General features: G+C 42.4%; 1 protein-coding gene across 1 annotated transcript in view; it reads left to right on the top strand.

Moving 5' to 3' along the window:
• The window catches only part of JAK1 (Janus kinase 1), a 181,356-nt gene that overhangs the window by 52,938 nt on the left and 106,849 nt on the right, over positions 1–21,569 (top strand). Inside the window, exons 3-4 of the mRNA XM_073593803.1 lie at positions 15,751–15,945; positions 19,283–19,406. Coding sequence (XP_073449904.1) covers positions 15,774–15,945; positions 19,283–19,406 — 296 coding nt within the window. The 5' untranslated portion in view covers positions 15,751–15,773. The remainder of the gene's footprint in view (positions 1–15,750; positions 15,946–19,282; positions 19,407–21,569) is intronic.

A 21,569-nucleotide genomic window follows, 5' to 3' on the forward strand; every position in this document is an offset into this window, starting at 1 on the left:
AAAAAGAAAAGAAAAAGCTCCCCCCCCCCCCCCAAAAATCTACGCAAATGCCGTGTGGCGTAAATTGCAAAACCCACAAATTTTATTCTCTAGGGCCTTTGCTTTAAAAAAATATTTATATATGTTTGGGGGTTCTAACAAATTTTCTAGCAAAAAAAAAATAGAAAAAAGATTTTCAAATGGAAACAGTGCTAGAAAATGCCCGGTGGTTAAAAAAAAAAGATTTACTTTATTAGTAAGCATGACGCAGAACCTCCATATGTAATAAACTACTATGGCTGCTCATCGGGGTAATTCAAACTACCACAAGCAACGCTTATCTTATTTCTTAAAGTGCAGACAATTTTACATGGAACTTATCTTTTATTTGCTTAACTTAGAAAAGACCATCCTTGCCCTTTTTTTTTTTAAACCATCTGTTCTTTCTAAACAAAAGAAGTTCTCTGCAGAAATTAGTCAGTGGAAAATCCCCTCGAGTAACTGTACACGAGATACGAGATTGCAGAAGAATTGGCGATGTGTGCATCATCTTTGTTGTGTCAGGCCCGATGAATCAAGCCGTTTCTGACTGTTTTTTTTTTTTTTTTTTTTTTTTTTTTTAGCAAGAAGTCAGCATGCTTTAAAGGTCATCAAGAATTAAAAGCTAACTTTTTTTTAGTCCAAGGCTAGAATTTTAACTTTCAGTGGCCAGTGATGGATTTACTCACCTTTTTTCATCTTGTAGATTACGTGCCGGGCTTCGGTGCTGATATTTTACATTGTCGTCGTTCTCCGTACCGGTGATAGAGCCCCTATCTACTCTAAGCAAACCAACACTTGTGTGTTATTCACACACCGTAAAATGATTAGCCCAAAATAAGTGTGGTGCTATGAATCTCATCCCACTGTACAGTATAAATCGGCCTATCAAAACCTTTTTTTTTAACAATGGGGGAACCCTTGATATAACCTTTTTGGTGTCCGGGAACCCCTGCTAAGAGTTATTAAATGTATAGCTCACAGTACATTAGTGCGATGGTCAGTGGGAAGAATGCTCCTTATATTTGTGGTCATAATAACCCCCCCCCCTTTCAGATACCTAAAAAAAAGATTATTACTTTTAATAAATATAATCCATCAATTTTCTGTGTTAAATTCATCTATTACTATCACTCCATAGACTGATCCAACAACTTCTCCTTGTATCACCTTAGTGCAGCCTTTCTCAACCAAGGTTTCTCCAGAGATTGGAGGGGTTCTTTGAGCAAGGAGCAATTTCTGCCTCACAGAGGAGTTCCCACTAGCATCATTCTTCTTCTTTTTTTTTTTTAATATCGATCTGTAAGAAGGTGATTCTTCCCGCTGACCACAAATGTAAAGGGCATTGTTGCCACTGACTGCCAATGTGAGGGGCATTGTTGCCACTGACTGCCAATGTGAGGGGCATTGTTGCCACTGACTGCCAATGTGAGGGGCATTGTTGCCACTGACTGCCAATGTGAGGGGCATTGTTGCCACTGACTGCCAATGTGAGGGGCATTGTTGCCACTGACTGCCAATGTGAGGGGCATTGTTGCCACTGACTGCCAATGTGAGGGGCATAGTTGCCACTGGCTACCAATGTAAAGGGCATTGTTGCCACTTGCCGCCAATGTAAAGGGCATTGTTGCCACTTGCCGCCAATGTAAAGGGAATTGTTGCCACTTGCCGCCAATGTAAAGGGCATTGTTGCCACTTGCCGCCAATGTAAAGGGCATTGTTGCCACTTGCCGCCAATGTAAAGGGCATTGTTGCCACTTGCCGCCAATGTAAAGGGCATTGTTGCCACTTGCCGCCAATGTAAAGGGCATTGTTGCCACTTGCTGCCAATGTAAAGGGCATTGTTGCCACTTGCTGCCAATGTAAAGGGCATTGTTGCCAATTGCTGCCAATATAAGGGGCTTTGTTGCCACTGGCCGCCAATGTAAGGGGCTTTGTTGCCACTGGCCGCCAGTGTAAGGGGCATTGTTGCCACTGACTGCCAATGTAAGGGGCATTGTTGCCACTGACTGCCAATGTACGGGGCATTGTTGCCACTGGCCGCCAGTGCGAGGGGCATTGTTGCCACTGGCCGCCAGTGCGAGGGGCATTGTTGCCACTGGCCGCCAGTGCGAGGGGCATTGTTGCCACTGGCCGCCAATGCTAGGGGCATTGTTGCCACTGGCCGCCAATGCGAGGGGCACGGGGAATTACAGCAATATAAATAGGGAGGATAAATGGGGAGGATTAAGTGTGGGACTTTAAAGCATATCTAAAACCCAAAAACAAATCTTGTCTAGTTTTTAGTTTTTTTTTGTTTCTTTTTTTCCTTTTATTTTTATTATATGTTCCTGCCAGTAACAACACACTTCCTGTTCTAGGGTGACAAATTTTTAGGCTGGCCAGAAATGGATAGAATTTCGAAAGAAAATTCTTAGGAAAAGTCTAATGCCGGCCATACACGGTTCGAATTTCGTAAGAATTTTCTTTCGAAAATCGTATGAAAGAATTTTTGTATGAATTTCGCACCATTAGTGGGCTGCTGCAACAACGGCCGATTTTCGTGCGGCAATCAAATTTTAGGAATCGGACATGTTGGAAATTTTCAGAAAAACAAACGATTTTCTAATCAATAATGGAAGAATCATGTGATAAATGTAATAAGAAAAGAAAATTTACGGAGAGAAAAGAAGATTCCCAGCCACAAAAATTCTTTTCTGTAGCAACATGCGGTGAAATTGAAGGCTTGGTCGGCCGAATTTCGAAAATCAATAATGGTATCATCGGATCACAAAAAAAACGAACATTCTGATTTTGTAAAGGAAATTTGTTCGAAATTCGACCTTGTATGGCCTGCATTAGTCTAAATTTGTAAAAAAATGCAAAAGATTTTTTTGCTTTTAACATTTGATTTTGAAGTGAATGAACTTTACCGAACGAAAACCACATACACTGTTGGCAATTTTTTCACAAACAAAACAAATTCCTATCCCGCTCCTTCCAATGTTCTCATCACTGCGGTCGGAAATGAATGTTGATTTGACCCCACTGATTCGAAAAACGACCTCGATTTTTTTTATTTTTTATAATCTTCTCCTAAAAATTGCGATCAAAATTCTACCCATTTATTCACAGTACTAGATCTACGGTGCCTTGAAAATGTATACCCCTTGAAATTTTCCACATTTTGTCATGTTACAACCAAAAACGTAAATGTATTTTATTGGGATTTTATGTGATAGACCAACACAAAGTGGCACATAATTGTGAAGTGGAAGGAAAATGATAAATGGTTTTTCAAAGTTTTTACAAATAAATATGTGAAAAGTGTGGGGGGGGCATTTGTATGGCGCCCCCCTGAGTCAATACTTTGTAGAACCTCCTTTCTCTGCAATTACAGCTGCAAGTCTTTTTGGGGATGTCTCTACCAGCTTTGCACATCTAGAGAGGAACATTTTTGCCCATTCTTCTTTGTAAAATATCTCAAGCTCTGTCAGATTGGATGGAGAGCGTCTGTGAGCAGCAGTTTTCAAGTCTTGCCACAGATTCTCAATTGGATTTAGGTCTGGACTTTGGGCCATTCTAACACATGAATATGCTTTGATCTAAACCATTCCATTGTAGCTCTGGCTGTATGTTTAGGATCGTTGTCCTGCTGGAAGGTGAACCTCCGCCCCAGTCTCAAGTCTTTTGCAGACTCTAACAGGTTTTCTTCTAAGATTGCCCTGTATTTGGCTCCATCCATCTTCCCCCTCAACTCTGACCAGATTCCCTGTCCCTGCTGAAGAAAAGCATCCCCACAACATGATGCTGCCACCACCATGTTTCACAGTGGGGATGGTGTGTTCAGGGTGCTGTGCAGTGTTAGTTTTCCACCACACATAGAATTTTGCTTTTAGACCAAAAAGTTACATTTTGGTCTCATCTGACCAGAGCACCTTCTTCCACATGTTTGCTGTGTCCCCCACATGGCTTCTCCCAAACTGCAAACAGAATGACGTATGGCTTTCTACTTGTCTCCCTTCTATAAAGGCTAGATTTGACAGTGTTGATGTGGGAATCCCTTCTGCTGGCCCATGTCTTCTCCTGGCGGAAGAAGCTGTCCCTGCCAGGAGAAGACTGTGATTATTGCTAGCGGCTAGTAGCCGCTAGTGATAATCGCAGGTAAAACCCGGCATGCTGGTTGTACCCAAGTTGATCGATCAATCGCCTGCTAAATTGGCCAAGATTTGACCGTGTACAGTGCCTTGCAAAAGTATCCACACACCCCCCCCTTGGCATTTTTCGTGTTTTGTTGCCTCACAACCTGGAATTAACATGGATTGTTTGAGGATTTGCATCATTTAATTTACAGAACGTGCCCACAACTTTGAAGATGTTGTTTTGTTTTTTTTTTTGTTTTGTTTTTTTTTTGTATGAAGCAAACAACAAATAGGACAAAATAACAGAAAAAGTCAATGTGCATAACTATTCACCCCCCCTAAAGTCAATACTTTGTAGAGCCACCTTTTGCGGCTATCACAGCTCCAAGTCGCTTTGGATAAGTCTCTAATGAGCTTGCCTCATCTTACCTCTGGGATTTTTGCCCATTCTTCCTTGCAAAACTGCTCCAGCTCCTTCAAGTTGGATGGTTTGCGCTTGTGAACAGCAATTTTTAAGTCTGACCACAGATTTTCTATTGGATTGAGGTCTGGGCTTTGACTAGGCCATTCCAACACATTTACATGTTTCCCCTTAAACCACTCAAGTGTTGCTTTAGCAGTGTTTTTGGGGTCATTGTCCTGCTGGAAGGTGAACCTCCGTCCTAACCTCAAATCACACACAGAGTGGTACAGATTTTGATCAAGAATATCCCTGTATTTATCACCATCCATCTTTCCCTCAACTCTGACCAGTTTCCCAGTCCCGACTTCTGAAAAACATACCACAGTATAATGCTGCCACCACCATGTTTCACAGTGGGGATGGTGTTCTTTGGGTGATGTGATGAGTTGGGTTTGTGACAGATATAGCGTTTTCTTTGATGGCCAAAAATTTTAATTCAGACCAGAGCACCTTCCTCCATACATTTTGGGAGTCTCCCACATGCTTTTGCGCAAACTCAAAACTGGCCATTTTGTTTTTTTGCTGAAAGTAATGTCTTTCTTCTGGCCACTCTGCCATAAAGCCCAACTTTATGGAGCGTACGTCTTATTGTCGTCCTATGTACAGATACTCCAGTCTCTGCTGTGGAACTCTGCAGCTCCTCCAGGGTTACCTTACGTCTCTTTGCTGCCTCTCTGATTAATGTCCTCCTTGCCCGGTCCGTAAGTTTTGGTGTGCGGCCGTCTCTTGGCAGGTTTGCTGTTGTGCCATGTTCTTTCCATTTGGTTATGATAGATTTGATGGTGCTCCTAGGGATCATCATAGATTTGGATATTGTTTTATAACCTAACCCTGACTTGTACTTCTCAACAACATTGTCCCTTGTTTGGAGAGTTCCTTGGTCTTCATGGCAGTGTTTGGTTAGTGGTGCCTCTTGCTTAGGTGTTGCAGCCTCTGGGGCCTTTCAGAAAGGTGTGTATATGTAATGACAGATCGTATGACACTTAGATTGCACACATGTGGACATCATTTCACTAATTATGTGACTTCTGAAGGTAATTGGTTGCACCAGAGCTTTTTATGGGCTTCATAACAAAGGGGTGCACAAAAAAATGTAGTTGTACTCGCCACTTTCTGACATTTTGTTTATGCTATTTTTTACATTACATTTTTCAACTTCAAGTATTATTTGGATCTATATGATCATTGTTTTTAGATATTTTTGTATCAATAAATATATATATTTTTTAAAAAATTTTGTTTACATTGCCTTAAAAATCCCAAACAGTTGAGATGTTCTTTTTGTCTGACATAACAAAGAGGGTGAATACATACGCACATGCCAATTATCAGTTTTTTAATTCTGAAAATAGTTTTATGTCTATATTTTTCTAAATTTACTTCACCAACTTAGACTATTGTGTTCTGATCCATCACATATAATTCAGATGAAAAAAACATTGAACTAAAGGCTGTAATGTAACAAAATAGGTAAAAAGCCAAGGGGGTGAATACTTTTGCAAGGCACTGTATGACCTGCCTAAGGGACTCATCGGCATCAATTAGGCTCATTTACTAAAAGGAGTTGGGAATCCTCACACAGTAAACGTTCAATTGTTATCTGCAACTGATCGGATAATTAAAATGAACAGCATATTGCTTTTTGCATTATTGGATAATTGAAGTGTTTATTCACAATTTATTGTGTGAAGCTTCTCAGCAACTTTAGTAAACCGGTCTCATTGTCTCCGTGGCTCCTGTCGTCTTCTCTGTTTTTTTGCAATTTTGCGTTGTTTACTGTCTGCATATTTTTTTCACCCGACTCCAGTTGTTTTTTTGTTTTTTAGGTGACAAATTTCTAATCTTGCAAGTCTTGGCTAGGCATGGTTGTCATGTTTTCATGTTGACATAGTGGCTTGGCGTCAGATTAGTATCTTGTTTGGAGTCTGGACCGTCTCTGTGATTATAATTAGAATGTCAGGGGTGAAAGTAGAATAGCTCGACAGCACCTTGTGCATCAGTCATTACCACCAGCCTCTCCTGCCAGCGAGGAATACTGCAATCCAGTCTGAATGCACTGTAACCAGAGGTCCATGTCCTGGTCCTGCAGCTGCAGGGCCCTCCTTTTCAGTCCTAAGCTGATACTTTATGTAGGTGTTATTTTCCTCCCAAAGTGTACAGGTCATTTTGGCTTCTTCAGGGGACAGGGGCTCAAGTTGGTGATTCTGTCGGACAGGGTGCTATACACACGGGCCAAATGTTGGCGTTTTTTTTTTTAACCGGCCAATGTCTCCTGACATTTGGCTTAAAGTGTTTTTGTTAACTTTTTTTTTTTTTAAAGATCCTAATTCCTTTAACCACTTCAGCCCCGGAAGGTTTTACACCCTTAATGACCAGGCCATTTTTTGCGATACGGCACTGCGTTACTTTTAACTGACAATTGCGCGGTCTTGCAACTCTGTTCCCAAATAACATTGATGGCCTTTTCTTTCCCCACAGATAGAGCTTTCTTTTGGTGGAATTTGGTCACACCTGCGGTTTCAATTTATTGTGCTATAAACAAAAAAAACTATAATAAATAAATAAATAAATATATATATATATATATATATATATATATATATATATACATACTCGAGTATAAGCCAACCCGAATATAGGCACCTAATTTTATCACAAATAACTGGGAAAACTAATTGACTCAAGTATAAGCCTAGGGTGAGAAAATGGATACCAATAAAATTACCGTACATTAATGCATCAGTAGGTTAAATGTTTTTAAAATATTATATATCTGATAAGAGTGTCCCCATCAGTTTTTTATCAGAGTGTCCCATCAATGTCCAATCAAAGTGTCCCCATTAGCTGTGTACGGTACATACCGTACATATTACTTAGTACTAGAGCTGACTTCAGCTCTCTTTCATCTCCCGACTCCTGCCCGCTGCAGAAGGATCTTTAATACAAACAGCGAGTGGGTAGCCGGTGTTCTCCCCCTGGGGTATAATGCCCGCACTGGACGGAGCAGCACTTTAGCAAACGAAGCCGCCGATTTATTTATATAAAATTTTCGGCGGCTCCGTTCTGTGCAAGCGCTGCGCCTGCGCAGTACAGAGCGGGCATTATCCGCTGGGGAATCATTCTCTGCAGGACACCTGGGGACCATTCTCTGCAGGACACCAGGAGGTGTCGCGCCAACTACGTCACTGGCTGCTAGGACATCGGCAGTCCCAGCAGCCAATACTAGCGCACGGCGTCAGCATGGGCGGGAGTAAAGGATGCGGCTTTGTCTGCCAGCTACGGGCAAAACACAGGAACGGGCCGGATGTGGGCTGCGGGCCGGGGTTCGGAGACCCCTGCTGTAGAGGAGTCGCTGGAGAACATTCGTACACACCGGAGACCATGTTATACAACACAGTGCTGTGTAATTTGATCCCCTGTATCACCTGAAATACCTGGCTGATCCTGCCCTCCCCTTTGTAAGCTGACCACAGTATATTATGGCTCCTGAGCCCTGACACCGTGGCCTGACGGCTCCTTGTCCGTGCCCGCAACCCCCTCCCCTCCTGCTGCTCAAATTAAGGTTAAATTTATATTATCCTCTTGGTCGATTCATGTAATGTCCCCCTGTGACTGTGCTTTAAAAAAAAAAAAAAAGAATGCAGCTATATACCGGTTTACAGCGAGCAGATCAGCGCTCACGTGACCCGCTGCCTCTCTCCTTTCTTGGCCTGACAGCTGCAGCGGGCGGGGCCGCCTCTCTCCTCCCCCCCCCCCCCCACCTCCTGACTGATGTCAGTGGGGTATCCTCGGCCCCGCCTGCTGACAGCTGTCATGCCGAGAGAGGAGAGAGGCGGCGGGGGCACGTGAGCGCCGATCTGTGTGCTGTAAACCGGTATATAGCTGCATTTTTTTTTTTTTATAAAGCAAAGTTACATGGGGGACATTACATGAATCATCCGAGAGGATAATGTAAATTTAACCCTGTAAGTTAACAACCACTTTAAGAGTTACTCGCCACCAGTTGCCCCACCCAACTCCTAGCCTGCCCCACCCCTAATTCCGCCCCCCAAACACACCCTTGTAAATCATCTCATTAAATTACACTGTTAAATGTTTTATGCAGAATTAAGTTACAAAAATAAATATGCACAACAACTTTAACAATATTAACATAAAGCATTCTTCATTGATAAAATAAGGATAAAATATGATTGGCTACTATAGGCACTGTACACATCATTACTGCCTTAAGTAAATATTTTAATGCTATATTAATTATAGCATTAACAAAATTAACCAATGAATGACACTTCCAGTGATTTAGGATGCAAAGAGACTTACAGCGGAGCACAGCGCTGGACAGGGGAGTGGGAACTGCCAAAGTTGACTTTCCCTATTAACAATCTGGTGATTGGTTGCTAGGCAGTCCATGCAATCAATCACCAGCTTGTTAACAGGAAAAGTACATTTTGGCAGCCTCCACCTTGCCCCCACCTCATCTAGTTCTTTGGCAACTCCCGCTGTATGCCAGGCCCTGCTAAGAAAATGACAGGGGGCGGAGGCTGGGAGGAGAATCGGCTCCCATTCAACCCCGCCTTCCGGCAGCACCCGCCCCACCCTCCGATGCGGGTCACATTGCCCTCAGCTTATTTACACTCGCCTAATGTGAGCAGGCGAGTTACCCCCATTCAAAGCCATGCCCCCGACGTATTTCGCCCACAACAGGGCTTAATCATGGGGAACGTCTCCCATAATTAGTCCGGCTCTGGTGGAAACATATTGGGGGGCATGGGTTTGAGTAGGAGTGAGCAGTGTTCTGTCATTGCAATAAACCATGGATGGAGTTGAATGTCTAAAGTGGTGTGGCCTGTTTTTTGGATGGTGGATTGCAGTGGAGCAGGAAAGGACTCTGAGACTTTGATGGATGATGGATCGCAGGGAATGAGGAAGGATACAGGCTGGCCTGTGAGCGGTCAAAGGGGTTGGGTCCATTATGCCCAAGAGGTTAGCACTTCGTTAGCAGAACTTGGGTCATTGGTTCGAATCTCAACCACGGCACTACCTGCATGAAGTTTGCATGTTCTGCATGGGTTTCCTCCGGGTGTTCCCGGTTCCTCTCACACTCCAAAGACATGCTGGTAGGTTGAATGGCTCCTGTCTAAATTGGCCCTAGTATGTGTCTGTATGAATGTGAGTTAGGGATCTTAGATTGTAAGCTTCTTGAGGACAGGGACTGATGTGAATGTACAATATACAGTGGAACCTTGGTTAACGAGTAACGCGGTTAACGAGCGCTTTAAAAGATGAGCAACTTTTTTTTTTTTCAATTCTGACTCGGTTTGCGAGTGTTGTCTCACAAAACGAGCAGAATTCAAGCTATTGGGGTGTGCAGTACCGCATTTGGCCAGAGGTGCGGGGGCGCCGCTGATACTCGGAACGGTTCGGAGCCGTTCGGAAATACTCGGAATCACTCGTTCTCCGAGTGTTTCCAAGGCTTTCCGAGTTCAGCCGAGCTGTCCCCGAGTATTTCAAAGGCTCTCTGGCGCCCCCCCACCCCTGGCCACATGTGGTATTGCATGCAATAGAAGTCAATGTGGATGAATTCTCTTCGTTTCCATTGACTTCTATGGGGAAACTCGCTTTGATATGCAAGCGCTTTGGATTACAAGCATTCTCCTTGAACGGATTATGCTCGTAATCCAAGGTTCCACTGTACAGTACACTTACTGGCCACTTTATTAGGTACACCTGTTCAATTGCTTGGTAACACAAATTGCTAATCAGCCAATCACATGGCAGCAACTCAATGCATTTAGGCATCTAGACATGGTGAAGACGAATTGCTGAAGTTCAAACTGAGCATCAGAATGGGGAAGAAAGGAGATTTAAGTGACTCTGAACGTGGCATGGTTGTTGGTGCCAGACTGGCTGGTCTGAGTATTTCAAAAACTGCTGATTTACTGTAATTTTCACGCACAACCATTTTACAGAGAATGGTCCGAAAAAGAGAAAATTTTCAGTAAGTGGTGGTTGTGTGGCCAAAAATGCCTTGTTTATATCAGAGGTCAGAGAAGAATTGTCAGACTTGTTCCAGATAATAGAAAGGCAATGGTAACTGAAATAACCACTTGTTACACCCAAGGTTTGCAGAATACCATCTCTGAACACACAACACATTGAATCTTGAAACAGATGAGCTACGGCAGCAGAAGATTACACACCGGGTTCCCGCTCCTGTCAGCTAAGAATAGGAAACTGAGGCTACAATTGGCACAGGATCACCAAAATTGGAAAAACGTTGCCTGGTCTGACGAGTCTCGATTTCTGGTGCGACATTCAGATGGTCGGGTCAGAATTCGGCGAAAACATGAAAGCATGGATCCATCCTGCCTTGTATCACCGGTTCAGGCTGGTGGTGGTGGTCTAATGATGTGGGGGATATTTTCTTGGCACACTTTAGGCCCCTTAGTACCAATTGAGCATGGTTTAAACCCCACGACCTACCTGAGTATTGTTGCTGACCATGTCCATCCCCTTATGACTACAGTGTCCCCATCTTCTGATGGCTCCTTCCAGCAGGATAATGGACCATGTCACAAAGCTCCAATCATCTCACCACAATGGACAATGAGGTCCCTGTACTCCAATGGCCTCCACACTCACCACATCTCAACCAGTAGAGCACCACACTCACCAGATCTCATCCAATAGAGCACCACACTCACCAGATCTCATCCAATAGAGCACCACACTCACCAGATCTCATCCAATAGAGCACCTTTTGGCATGTGGTGGAATGGGAGATTGGTATCATGGATGTGCAGCCAACAAATCTGCAACAACTGTGTGATGCTATCATGTCACTATGGAGCAAAATCTCTGAGGAACGTTTCCAGCACCTTGTTGTATCTATGCCATGAAGAATGAAGGCAGAAGGGGGTCCAACCCGGTACTAGCAAGGGGTACATAATAAAGTGGCCGGTAAATGTAGATGTAAAGTGATGGCGCTATGTAAGCACCCGTAATAAATAAAATCGAACCTTTTCTCTACCTAAAAACAAATAGACTTTCTATACATTTATGGACATCTGACTCTCCTGGTCTTCAAACCTGTATTACTTGGTACTCCAGTGCAGGAGATCTCGATGGGTATGTGACAGAGGGGTGTGTGTGCTTTTTTTGGCAAGATGCCCTTTGACGTCCTAGTGTTGTTGTCTTCACTGTTTGCACGGGTTATTTTTGGAAAGACTTTATGACACAATTAGCTGGGCGAAACAGAACAAACATTTTACCTGTTGCGGAATAAACTTTGAAGCAAGTCCAACTTCAGCTAAAATTGCTTCTCACGATAACAAGGGGAAGAACTAAAACCTTTATTCCCATGTGCCTGCTCATCGACCGGACAGGTGTGTGTGTGTGTGTGTGTGTGTGTGGGGGGGGGGCAGCGGCCCCCTAGACAGCAATACACCTCTACCACAATGTTGTACGCATTCCTTGTTATACTTTGTTTATCTCTTCAATCTTGAATGTTGCCCAGACAAAAGAGGAAGCACAAGAAAAACTCCCTGGGGGCTTGTGTGCACGTTGCAGAAGCACGGGTGATACCACTTCACATGGTAATGCAGCATGCAAATGTCGTTGCAGTATTTGTGTCATTCATGTTGACCAGAACGCACCACAATGCTTGCTGTGTGTGTAGCACTACATGTAGTATATTTCTGTACATTGAGTTTTTTTTTTTTTTTTGTTTTTTTTTGTTTTTTTTAAAGCCCACTCATTTTGAATAGCGGCCACATCTCAACCCATGAATGTCATTTTATAGTAGCCAACACATTTTAGGGGTTCTGAGGGACTGCCTTCATCAGGGCTTAGTAATGCTGGGATTAGTGTAAAGCCTCGTACAAACGATCGGATTGTTGGCCAACAGAGCGTCTGACTTTTGTCCGAAGGGCGTGTGCTGGGAACTTGTCTTGCATACTAACGGCACACAATTGTCGGCCAGCAAACACGAACGTAGTGACGTACTACGTGGAATTTCAGCTCTTGAGCGCCACCCTTTGGGCACCTTCTGCTAATGTCGTGTTTGGTGAGCATTGGATTCCGAGCAATGCGTGTTTGGACTTTTGTGTGACGGACTTGTTTACAGACGATACGAAAAATCTGACAACAGACCGTTGTGCGCCGAAAATTTACCAGCCTGCCATCCAACATTTGTTGGTGAAAAGTTGGACAACAATTGTCTGATGGAGCGTACTAACGGTCAGATTTTACGCCAACAGTCTGTCATCACACAATTCCCGGTGGAAAATCCGACTGTGTGTACGAGGCTTTATGGTTTGTTTTACCCCAGGAGATGTGTCCGAGTGCGCACGCTTTTTTTCCCCTTTTTTATTAGTTTTTTTTTTTTTTTTTCGCGTGTCACCGTACGCTGTGTTTTAGGACAGCACAAAAAGGGCCACTCGTGATTTTTACAATCTTGCCGCATCAAAATGCATGGTAGGTGTGCGTACTTGCCAGATTCCATTTTTTTGTCTTCCGCCCACCCAACGAAATAAAATTCAAAATGCTAACAACAACTTGCAAAGCCATCCACAACTCTGCCCCCAGCTACATCACTAGCCTAGTCTCCAAATACCAACCAAATCATTCCCTTGATTCCTCCCAAGACCTCCTGCTCTCTAGTTCCCTTGTCATCTCCTCCCATACTCGCCTCCGGGACTTTTCCCGAGCCTCTCCCATCCCATGGAACTCCCTACCCCAATCTGTCCAACTATCTCCAACTCTGTTTGCTTTAAGACAATCCCTGAAAACCCTCCTCTTTAGAGCAGTGTATCCTTCCCCTACCTAACAAATGTACTTGTATTTTTTCCATCAGATCATCCCCCACAGTTGTTACCATTTTTGTATCACTAGATTGTAAGCTCTAAGGAGCAGGACTCTCTGATTCCTCCTGTATTGAATTGTATTGTAACTCTACTGTTTCCCCTAACGTTTTAAAGGGCTGCGCAAACTGTCGGCGCTATATAAATCCTGTATTATAATAATAATAATAATATTTAATACATTTTGGCTAGAAGCCACGTCCGAACCAGAAGATGCAAAAAGATGTGGGACCAGTGAAACCAGAACCCACCTGAATAACCAGACTTGAAGGGCTCAGCATGGGAGATGAAACTAATTTTTATATATATATATATTCTTTATACATATTAAAATTGGGTTAATAAAAACAATGGCAAATAACTACAAACATTCCATGAGGTAATGTTGCAAAGAAACTCTACCAAGGTATCGGAAGATTATATAACCGAGTCAACAGGTTTAAAGATTGCGTAACAACAATGTGGAGACTGTATGCGTCTGGTAACCAAATCTGTCAATATATACAGTGTCTTGCAAAAGTATTCACCCCCCCTTGGCTTTTTTCGTGTCTTGTTGCCTCACAACCTGGAATTAACATGGATTGTTTGAGGCTTTGCATCATTTAATTTAGAGAACATGCCCACAACTTTGAAGATGTTGTTGTTTTTTTTTTTTTTTTTTTTTTTTATTGTGAAGCAAACAACAAATAGGACAAAATAACAGAAAAAGTCAATGTGCATAACTATTCACCCCCCTAAAGTCAATACTTTGTAGAGCCACCTTTTGCGGCTATCACAGCTCCAAGTCGCTTTGGATAAGTCTCTATGAGCTTGCCACATCTTACCACTGGGATTTTTGCCCATTCCTCCTTGCAGAACTGCTCCAGCTCCTTCAAGTTGGATGGTTTGCGCTTGTGAACAGCAATCCTTATGTCTGACCACAGTTTTTCTATTGGATTGAGGTCTGGGCTTTGACTAGGCCATTCCAACACATTTACATGTTTCCCCTTAAACCACTCAAGTGTTGCTTTAGCAGAGTGTTTGGGGTCATTGTCCTGCTGGAAGGTGAACCTCCATCCTAGCCTCAAATCACACACAGAGTGGTACAGGTTTTGCTCAAGAATATCCCTGTATTTAGCACCATCCATCTTTCCCTCAACTCTGACCAGTTTCCCAGTCCTGACTGCTGAAAAACATCCCCACAGCATGATGCTGCCACCACCATGTTTCACAGTGTGGATGGTGTTCTTTGGGTGATGTGATGTGTATTGGTTTTGTGCCAGACATAGCGTTTTCTATGGCCAAAAAGTTAAGTTTTAGTCTCATCAGACCAGAGCACCTTCCTCCATACATTTTGGGAGTCTCCCACGTGCCTTTCTGCAAACTCAAAACGTGCCATTTAGGTAAAAAGGCAAGGGGGGGTGAATACTTTTGCAAGGCACTGTGCGTGTGTGTATGTATATGTGTATGTGTTATATATATATATATATATATATATATATATATATATATATATATATATATATATATATATATATATTCTCCTATCTCTATATATAGATAGATATATCTCTATCATCATCATCTCTATCACTATTATCTCTATCTCTAGTATGTATTACAGCTCCTTTTATAGAGCACTGTCAATTTGCACAGTGCTTTACCTATATATTGTACTTTCACATCAGTCCCTGCTCTCAAAAGCTTGCAATCTAATGTCCCTAACTCATTTATACCACACACATACTAGGCCCAGTTTAAACAGGAGGCAATTAACCTACCAGCATAGGTTTTGTAGTGTGGGAGGAAAGCGGAGTACCCGGCAGAAACTCAAGCTGGCAGAGAGAGAACATTCAAACTCCAGGCAGGTAGTGCCATGGTTGGGATTGGAACCGGCGACCCTAGTGCTGCTAGGTGGAAGTACTAACCACTTAGCCACTGTTCTTCGTAGTATTTTAATATGATAGTATGGTTGATCACAGCACAGTATTAATTTTTGTTTTATTTGGTTTTAATTGCTGCTGTTGGTAAGTTTACTGTTGGCGCCGCCACTCTGTCTCAGTCTCCCGAGTTACCCGCCGCCTCTTATCCTGTCTGGGGGGGCGGTCCTGTCCTCACTCGCACTCCCAAGCAGTCACACGCTGTTGTCTTGCTATGTAACTATGTACGTATGTTATTATTGTGTTGTCTTTGTCTAATGCAACTATGTCTTAGTAATTTCCCTTTGGGATTAATAAAGTATTCTGAATCAGAAATAAATGTTTTTCTTGTTTTGATATACAATTTTTTTTTTTTTTTTTCCTAGAATCTAAAGCATTGTGAGTTTTGATGGCGATGGCATTCTGTGCAAAAATTAGAAACGCCAGAAAGTACGAAGTGGATGTAACGCCGCCCAAAGGAATGGAGGTTCATTTCTATGTAGCGGATAAGGCTCCGCTCTTGTATACGGAAGGGACGTATACTGCGGAGGACGTGCTTATCGAAGCAGCTCAGAAATGCAGTAAGTAGTCATCGTTGTGTTTTTGTTTTGGGAAAACTTCATAACCCTTGAGTCTTACTGTAATCCCACAATACATTGCATTCTGTGAATGGGAGACGCAGTCCTATCACTGAACTGGTAGGCTGCAATGTATTCTAATGCTGCTTTTCCTTTTTTTTTTTTTTTTTTTTAACAGGGGTTATAGATTTTGTAGAGGAACTATAGTCTGCTCATATAATTTGTAAATAAAAACATATTTGCCATTCTGAAGCTTCCCTCCACCCACTTTGCATATTATTTTATATATATTGTGATTCTGTACTTGCCAAATATGCTGCTGAAATTTCCCCTCCACTGAGTCTGGCTGCAGCCATTTTAACTGTGGGCAGCTGAAGCTGCTGCCTGTTCACTTCCTGGATTTACACAGAGGCACACCTCAGCTCTGCAGCTCTCATTGGCTCCCTTATGACTCAACCCCCCCCCCTTCCTTCCTGGCAAACTCTCACGAGAGTGAGAGAGTGCTGTGCATGATGTCATAAGCCTAGGTTAAGAAGCAGATAATGAGAAAGTGGGCTGTATAAGGTATTTGGATAGCAAAACTTTTTTTTTTTCTGCCAGTTAAAACAACAAGGGCAGAAGATTAAAAGTGGTTGTAAATCCTGTTACACCACTTGTACCTACAGGTAAGCCTATAATACGGCTTACCTGTAGGTACTGTAAATATCTCCTAAAAGGCTTGTGCCGTGACCGGCAGCTCCCACGCACAGGAGTGTCGTCCTCACGGCTCCAGCCAATGACAGCGCCGGAGCCCGCGACACCCGGAAATAACTCCGGGAGACATGCTGCCGGTCACAGTGGTATACAGGGACCGCTGCAACAGCTTCGATCTAAGGTGAGTATTTAATAATGAGCTAGTATGTGATGCATACTGGCTCATTATGCCTTTTTGTCTTGTCATGTTTTTTTTTTTTTTTTTATCTGGGTTTACAGCCTCATTAATAGATGGAAAGTTGAAAAAAAATGACCGAAGGTCCGCTTTAACACATATTTTAAATTCAAAAGCAAGAGCTCCACTTTTCCTGTAATTTGGGCCTAAACCAGTCCGGAACAGAGAAATATTGTCTTTATTTGAATGTGTAATCTGAAAAAGATGACTTTAATATTTCTTTTCCCCCGAAAACATTGTTAGAATTCCAAAATCTTTTTTTTTTTTTTGACGGTTTAATAGGTTTAATATGTTTATTGTTTACAAAGCAGAAAACGAGAAGCATAAGGCATTAGTAATAGATAACAACATGGTCTCACCTTCAATGTGTCAGGTACAGAGCTGCACACAGCACAGTGTATGATTGATTGCATTTAACTAAAAGGAAAACAATAAGCAACATGACAGAGCTACAGTCCGCAAAAAAAATCATGTAATGCCGCGTACACACGATCGGACGTTCAGACAACAAAATCCATGGATTTATTTCCGACAGATGTTGGCTCAAACTTGTCTTGCATACACACGGCCGCAAAATGTTGTCTAGGGCCGAAACAACTAATCGATTATGAAATTAATCGATTACTATTTTCATAATCGATTAATCGGCCAGTGACATAATGGGGTTAAAAAAGCTAAAATTAGCACTACATAGTACAAAAAGACCAAATCTCTACTGTAAATATTACTTTCACTGTTGCACAGTAAAAAAAACGAAGGGCTAATTTTTTATTTTTTTTTTTAACTCCATTATGTTACTAAATGTCTTAGGCCTGGTTCCCACCCATGTGTGTGTTTTGGTGCTTTTGCAGAAATGCACTACAGTTCGTTTAACGTTCACATCTATGCTTTTTTTAGTTGCTGTGTATTTGGAAAGGGTCAAGGACCTTTTTCAATGCAAAACGGTGCTTTTTTGGTTCAATACACTTCAATGGAGAAGCTGCAGAAAAGCATGTAATATTACAGTTCTGTTTGAATATCTGCAAAACAGTCTAGAATTTTTTTTTTCTCTCTAAAGCGGAGTTCCACACTAAAGTGGAACTTCCGATCATCGGATTCCTCCCCCCCTCTGGTGCCTCAATTGGCACCTTTCAGGGGGGGAGGGGGGTGCAGATACCTGTATAATACAGGTATCTGCGCCCACTTCCGGGCATAGCTAGCCGCAAATGCCCGCCAAAACCCCCCCCCCCCCCGTTGTGTTGTGGGAAACACGCAGTTCCCACAACACAACGGGGACCAGTGTAGACGCGCAGCGCGACTCCCTCATGCGCAGTAGGGAACCGGGCAGTGAAGCCGCAATGCTTCACTTCCTGATTCCCTGACCGAGGATGGCGGCGGGGGGCAGCCCGAGAGACGAGCGATCGATCAGCTTCGGCTGCCGACATCGCTGGACCTCTGGGACAGGTAAGTGTCCATTTATTAAAAGTCAGCAGCTGCAGTATTTGTAGCTGCTGGCTTTTAATATTTTTGTTTAAGGTGGAGCTCCGCTTTAAATAAAAAAAAATTTGAACTGAGTCTGATGATATTTACCAGATTCAACCTCTAATAGTATATAGAGTATATCTCTTCTGTCTGTTATTCTCAGAGAGGATTAAAGATTTTACTCCCTAACCATATAGTTGGTTATTTATTATTACCACTGCATAGAGATATTTAGGATTAAATTGCCTTTTTTTAAACTTTACATATTAACTAAATTATACACCACACTTCTTATTAAGGTTATTAACCGAATAATCGATTAATCGAAACAATAATCGGCCAACTAATCGATTATGAAAATAATCCTTAGTTGCAGCCCTAATGTTGTCATAAATTCCCGATCGCCAAGAACGCAGTCAGGTACAACGCGTACGACAAGCCGAGAAAAATAAAGTTCAATAGCCAGTGCGGCTCTTCTGCTTGATTCCGAGCATGCGTGGAATTTTGTGCGTCGGATTTGTGTACACACGATCGGAATTTACAACAGATTTTGTTGTCGGAAAAACTTGAGATCCAGATCTCAAATTTTTGTTGTATGAAATACCGACAACAAATGTCCGATGGAGTCTACACACGGTCGGAATTTCCGACAACAAGCTCACGTCGAACATTTGTTGTCGGAAATTCCGACCGTGTGTACGCGGCATTAGAGTGCAAGGTGGACCTGCCATTAGTAGCCAAACTATTTTTTTTTTTTTTTTTTAGGTGACTGTCAATGGCTTTTGCCAGTGTCAGCCAATCAGATGTCTCCTTCTCATTTAACTGCAGCAAACTGGTTTTGGGGGTTACTACAATTTAGCCGCTTTGCACGTTTTCATTGCATGTGCTTGATGACATTTTAAGTCCGTGAAAAAACTGTAACGTGTATGTGTGTCATTTGTTTTATTTCAGACATTTCTCCATTGTGCCACAATTTATTTGGACTGTACAATGAGAAAGGGGGCCTTTGGCTGCCACCAAATTATCACTTCAAGATTACTCCTGGTTTTTCTATGAAGCTTTATTACCGTGTCAGGTAATTGTTTTTTTTTTTCTCTTGGATTGTATTGAGAATCTTTTCTTTCAGCATTTAAACCACAGGCCCGCCTTGGTGACCCGAGGCTCAGTGGTAATCCGCAGACATGTCGCTCTCTGGCTATCTTCCCAGAATCCACTGATGTAGGTGCTTAGGGGGTTGATTTAATAATTATGGCGAAATCTGTGCTGTGTCATAAATGCCAATTGTGTGAGGGCACCTTTTTTCGCATGGTGTAGGAGTGTTCCAAGGTAGGGCCTCTCTGGTCCCAGGTGAGATTTTATAGCTGATACTTTTGGCTTCCCGAACACACAGTTGTGCTCATAAGTTTACATACCCTGGCAGAATTTATGATTTCTTGGCCATTTTTCTGAGAATATGAATGATAACACAAAAACTTTTCTTTCACTCATGGTTGGTGTTTGGCTGAAGCCATTTATTATCAATCAACTGTGTTTACTCTTTTTAAATCCTAATGACAACAGAAACCATGTATTTCCCCCTTTAACATCAATGACAGCTTGAAGTCTTTTGTGGTATTTGTGGATGAGGCTCTTTATCTCCTCAGATGGTAAAGCTGCCCATTCCTCTTGGCAAAAAGCCTTCAGTTCCTGTAAATTCTTGGGCTGTCTTGCATGAACGGCACGTTTTGAGATCTCCCCAGAGTGGCTCAATGATATTGAGGTCAGGAGACTGAGAACCCTCCAGAACCTTCACTTTATTCTGCTGTAGCCAATGACAGGCCCACTTGGCCTTGTGTTTTGGATCTTTGTCATGTTGGAATGTCCAAGTACGTCCCTTGCGCAGCTTCCTGGCTGATGAATGCAAATGTTTCTCCAGTAGTTTTTTGATAACATACTGCATTTATCTTGTCATCCATTTTGACCAAATTTCCTGTTCCTTTGTAGCTCACACATCTCCAAAACATCAGCGATCCACCGCCGTGGTTCACAGTAGGAATGGTGAACCTTTCATCACAGGCCTTGTTGACTCCTCCCCAAATGTAGAGTTTATTGTTGTGACCAAAAAGCTCAATTTTGGTCTCGTCACAACAAATGACTTTGTGCCAGAAGGTTTGAGGCTTGTCTCTGTGCTGTTTGGTGTATTGTAACCTGGATACTTTGTGACATTTGCGTAGTAATGGCTTTCTTCTGGTGACTTAACCATGCAGCCCATCTTCAAGTGCCTCCTTATTGTACATCTTGAAACAGCCACACCACATGTTTTCAGAGAGTCCTGTATTTCACCTGAAGTTATTTGTGGGTTTTTCTTTGCATCCCGAATAATTTTCCTGGCAGTTGTGGCTGAAATTTTAGTTGGTCTACCTGACTGTGGTTTGGTTTCAACAAAACCCCTCATTTTCCACTTCTTGATTAGTTTGAACACTGCTGATTGGCATTCTCAATTCCTTGGATATCTTTTTATATCCCTTTTCTGATTTATACAGTTCAACTACCTTTTTCCGCAGATCCTTTGACAATTCTTTTGCTTTCCCCATGACTCAAAATCCAGAAACGTCAGTGCAGCAATGGATGAAAGATGCAAGGGTCTGTCAGGAGTCCAGAAACTCATTGACCTTTTATACACACACTAATTACAAGCAAACAGATCACAGGTGAGGATGGTTACCTTTAATAGCCATTCAAACCCCTTTGTGTCAACTTGTGTGCATGTTATCAGGCCAAAATCACCAGGGAATGTAAACTTTTGATCTGAGTCATTTGGGTACTTTCTGTTGCCATTATGATTTAAAAAGAGTAAACACAGTTGATTGATAATAAATGGCTTCAGCCAAACACTAACCATGAGTGAAAGAAAAGTTTTTGTATTATCATTCATATTCTCTGAAAAATGGACAAGAAATCATAAGTTCTGACAGGGTATGTAAACTTATGAGCACAACTGTATGTAATCTCCTTTTAGGCCTTTTGGGAGTTATTGATGATGAGGAGTTGGATGGGGCTACAAAATTATTTCTCCGACTCCTTTTCCTCTATGTGCCTAAACTTATTGCTAGGACTTGGATTTATAGGGAAACTTTTTGGAGATGTGGGTCCCTAAAAAAATTTTTTTTAGGAAGATGTGGTTGCATCAATACTATGGAAACTCTGGTAGATATATACACAAGGGATGAAGGCATGGAGGGAATATGGAGTTATGGTT

Source organism: Aquarana catesbeiana, linkage group LG07, assembly GCF_042186555.1.
Source record: "Aquarana catesbeiana isolate 2022-GZ linkage group LG07, ASM4218655v1, whole genome shotgun sequence".
Lineage (NCBI taxonomy): Eukaryota > Metazoa > Chordata > Amphibia > Anura > Ranidae > Aquarana > Aquarana catesbeiana.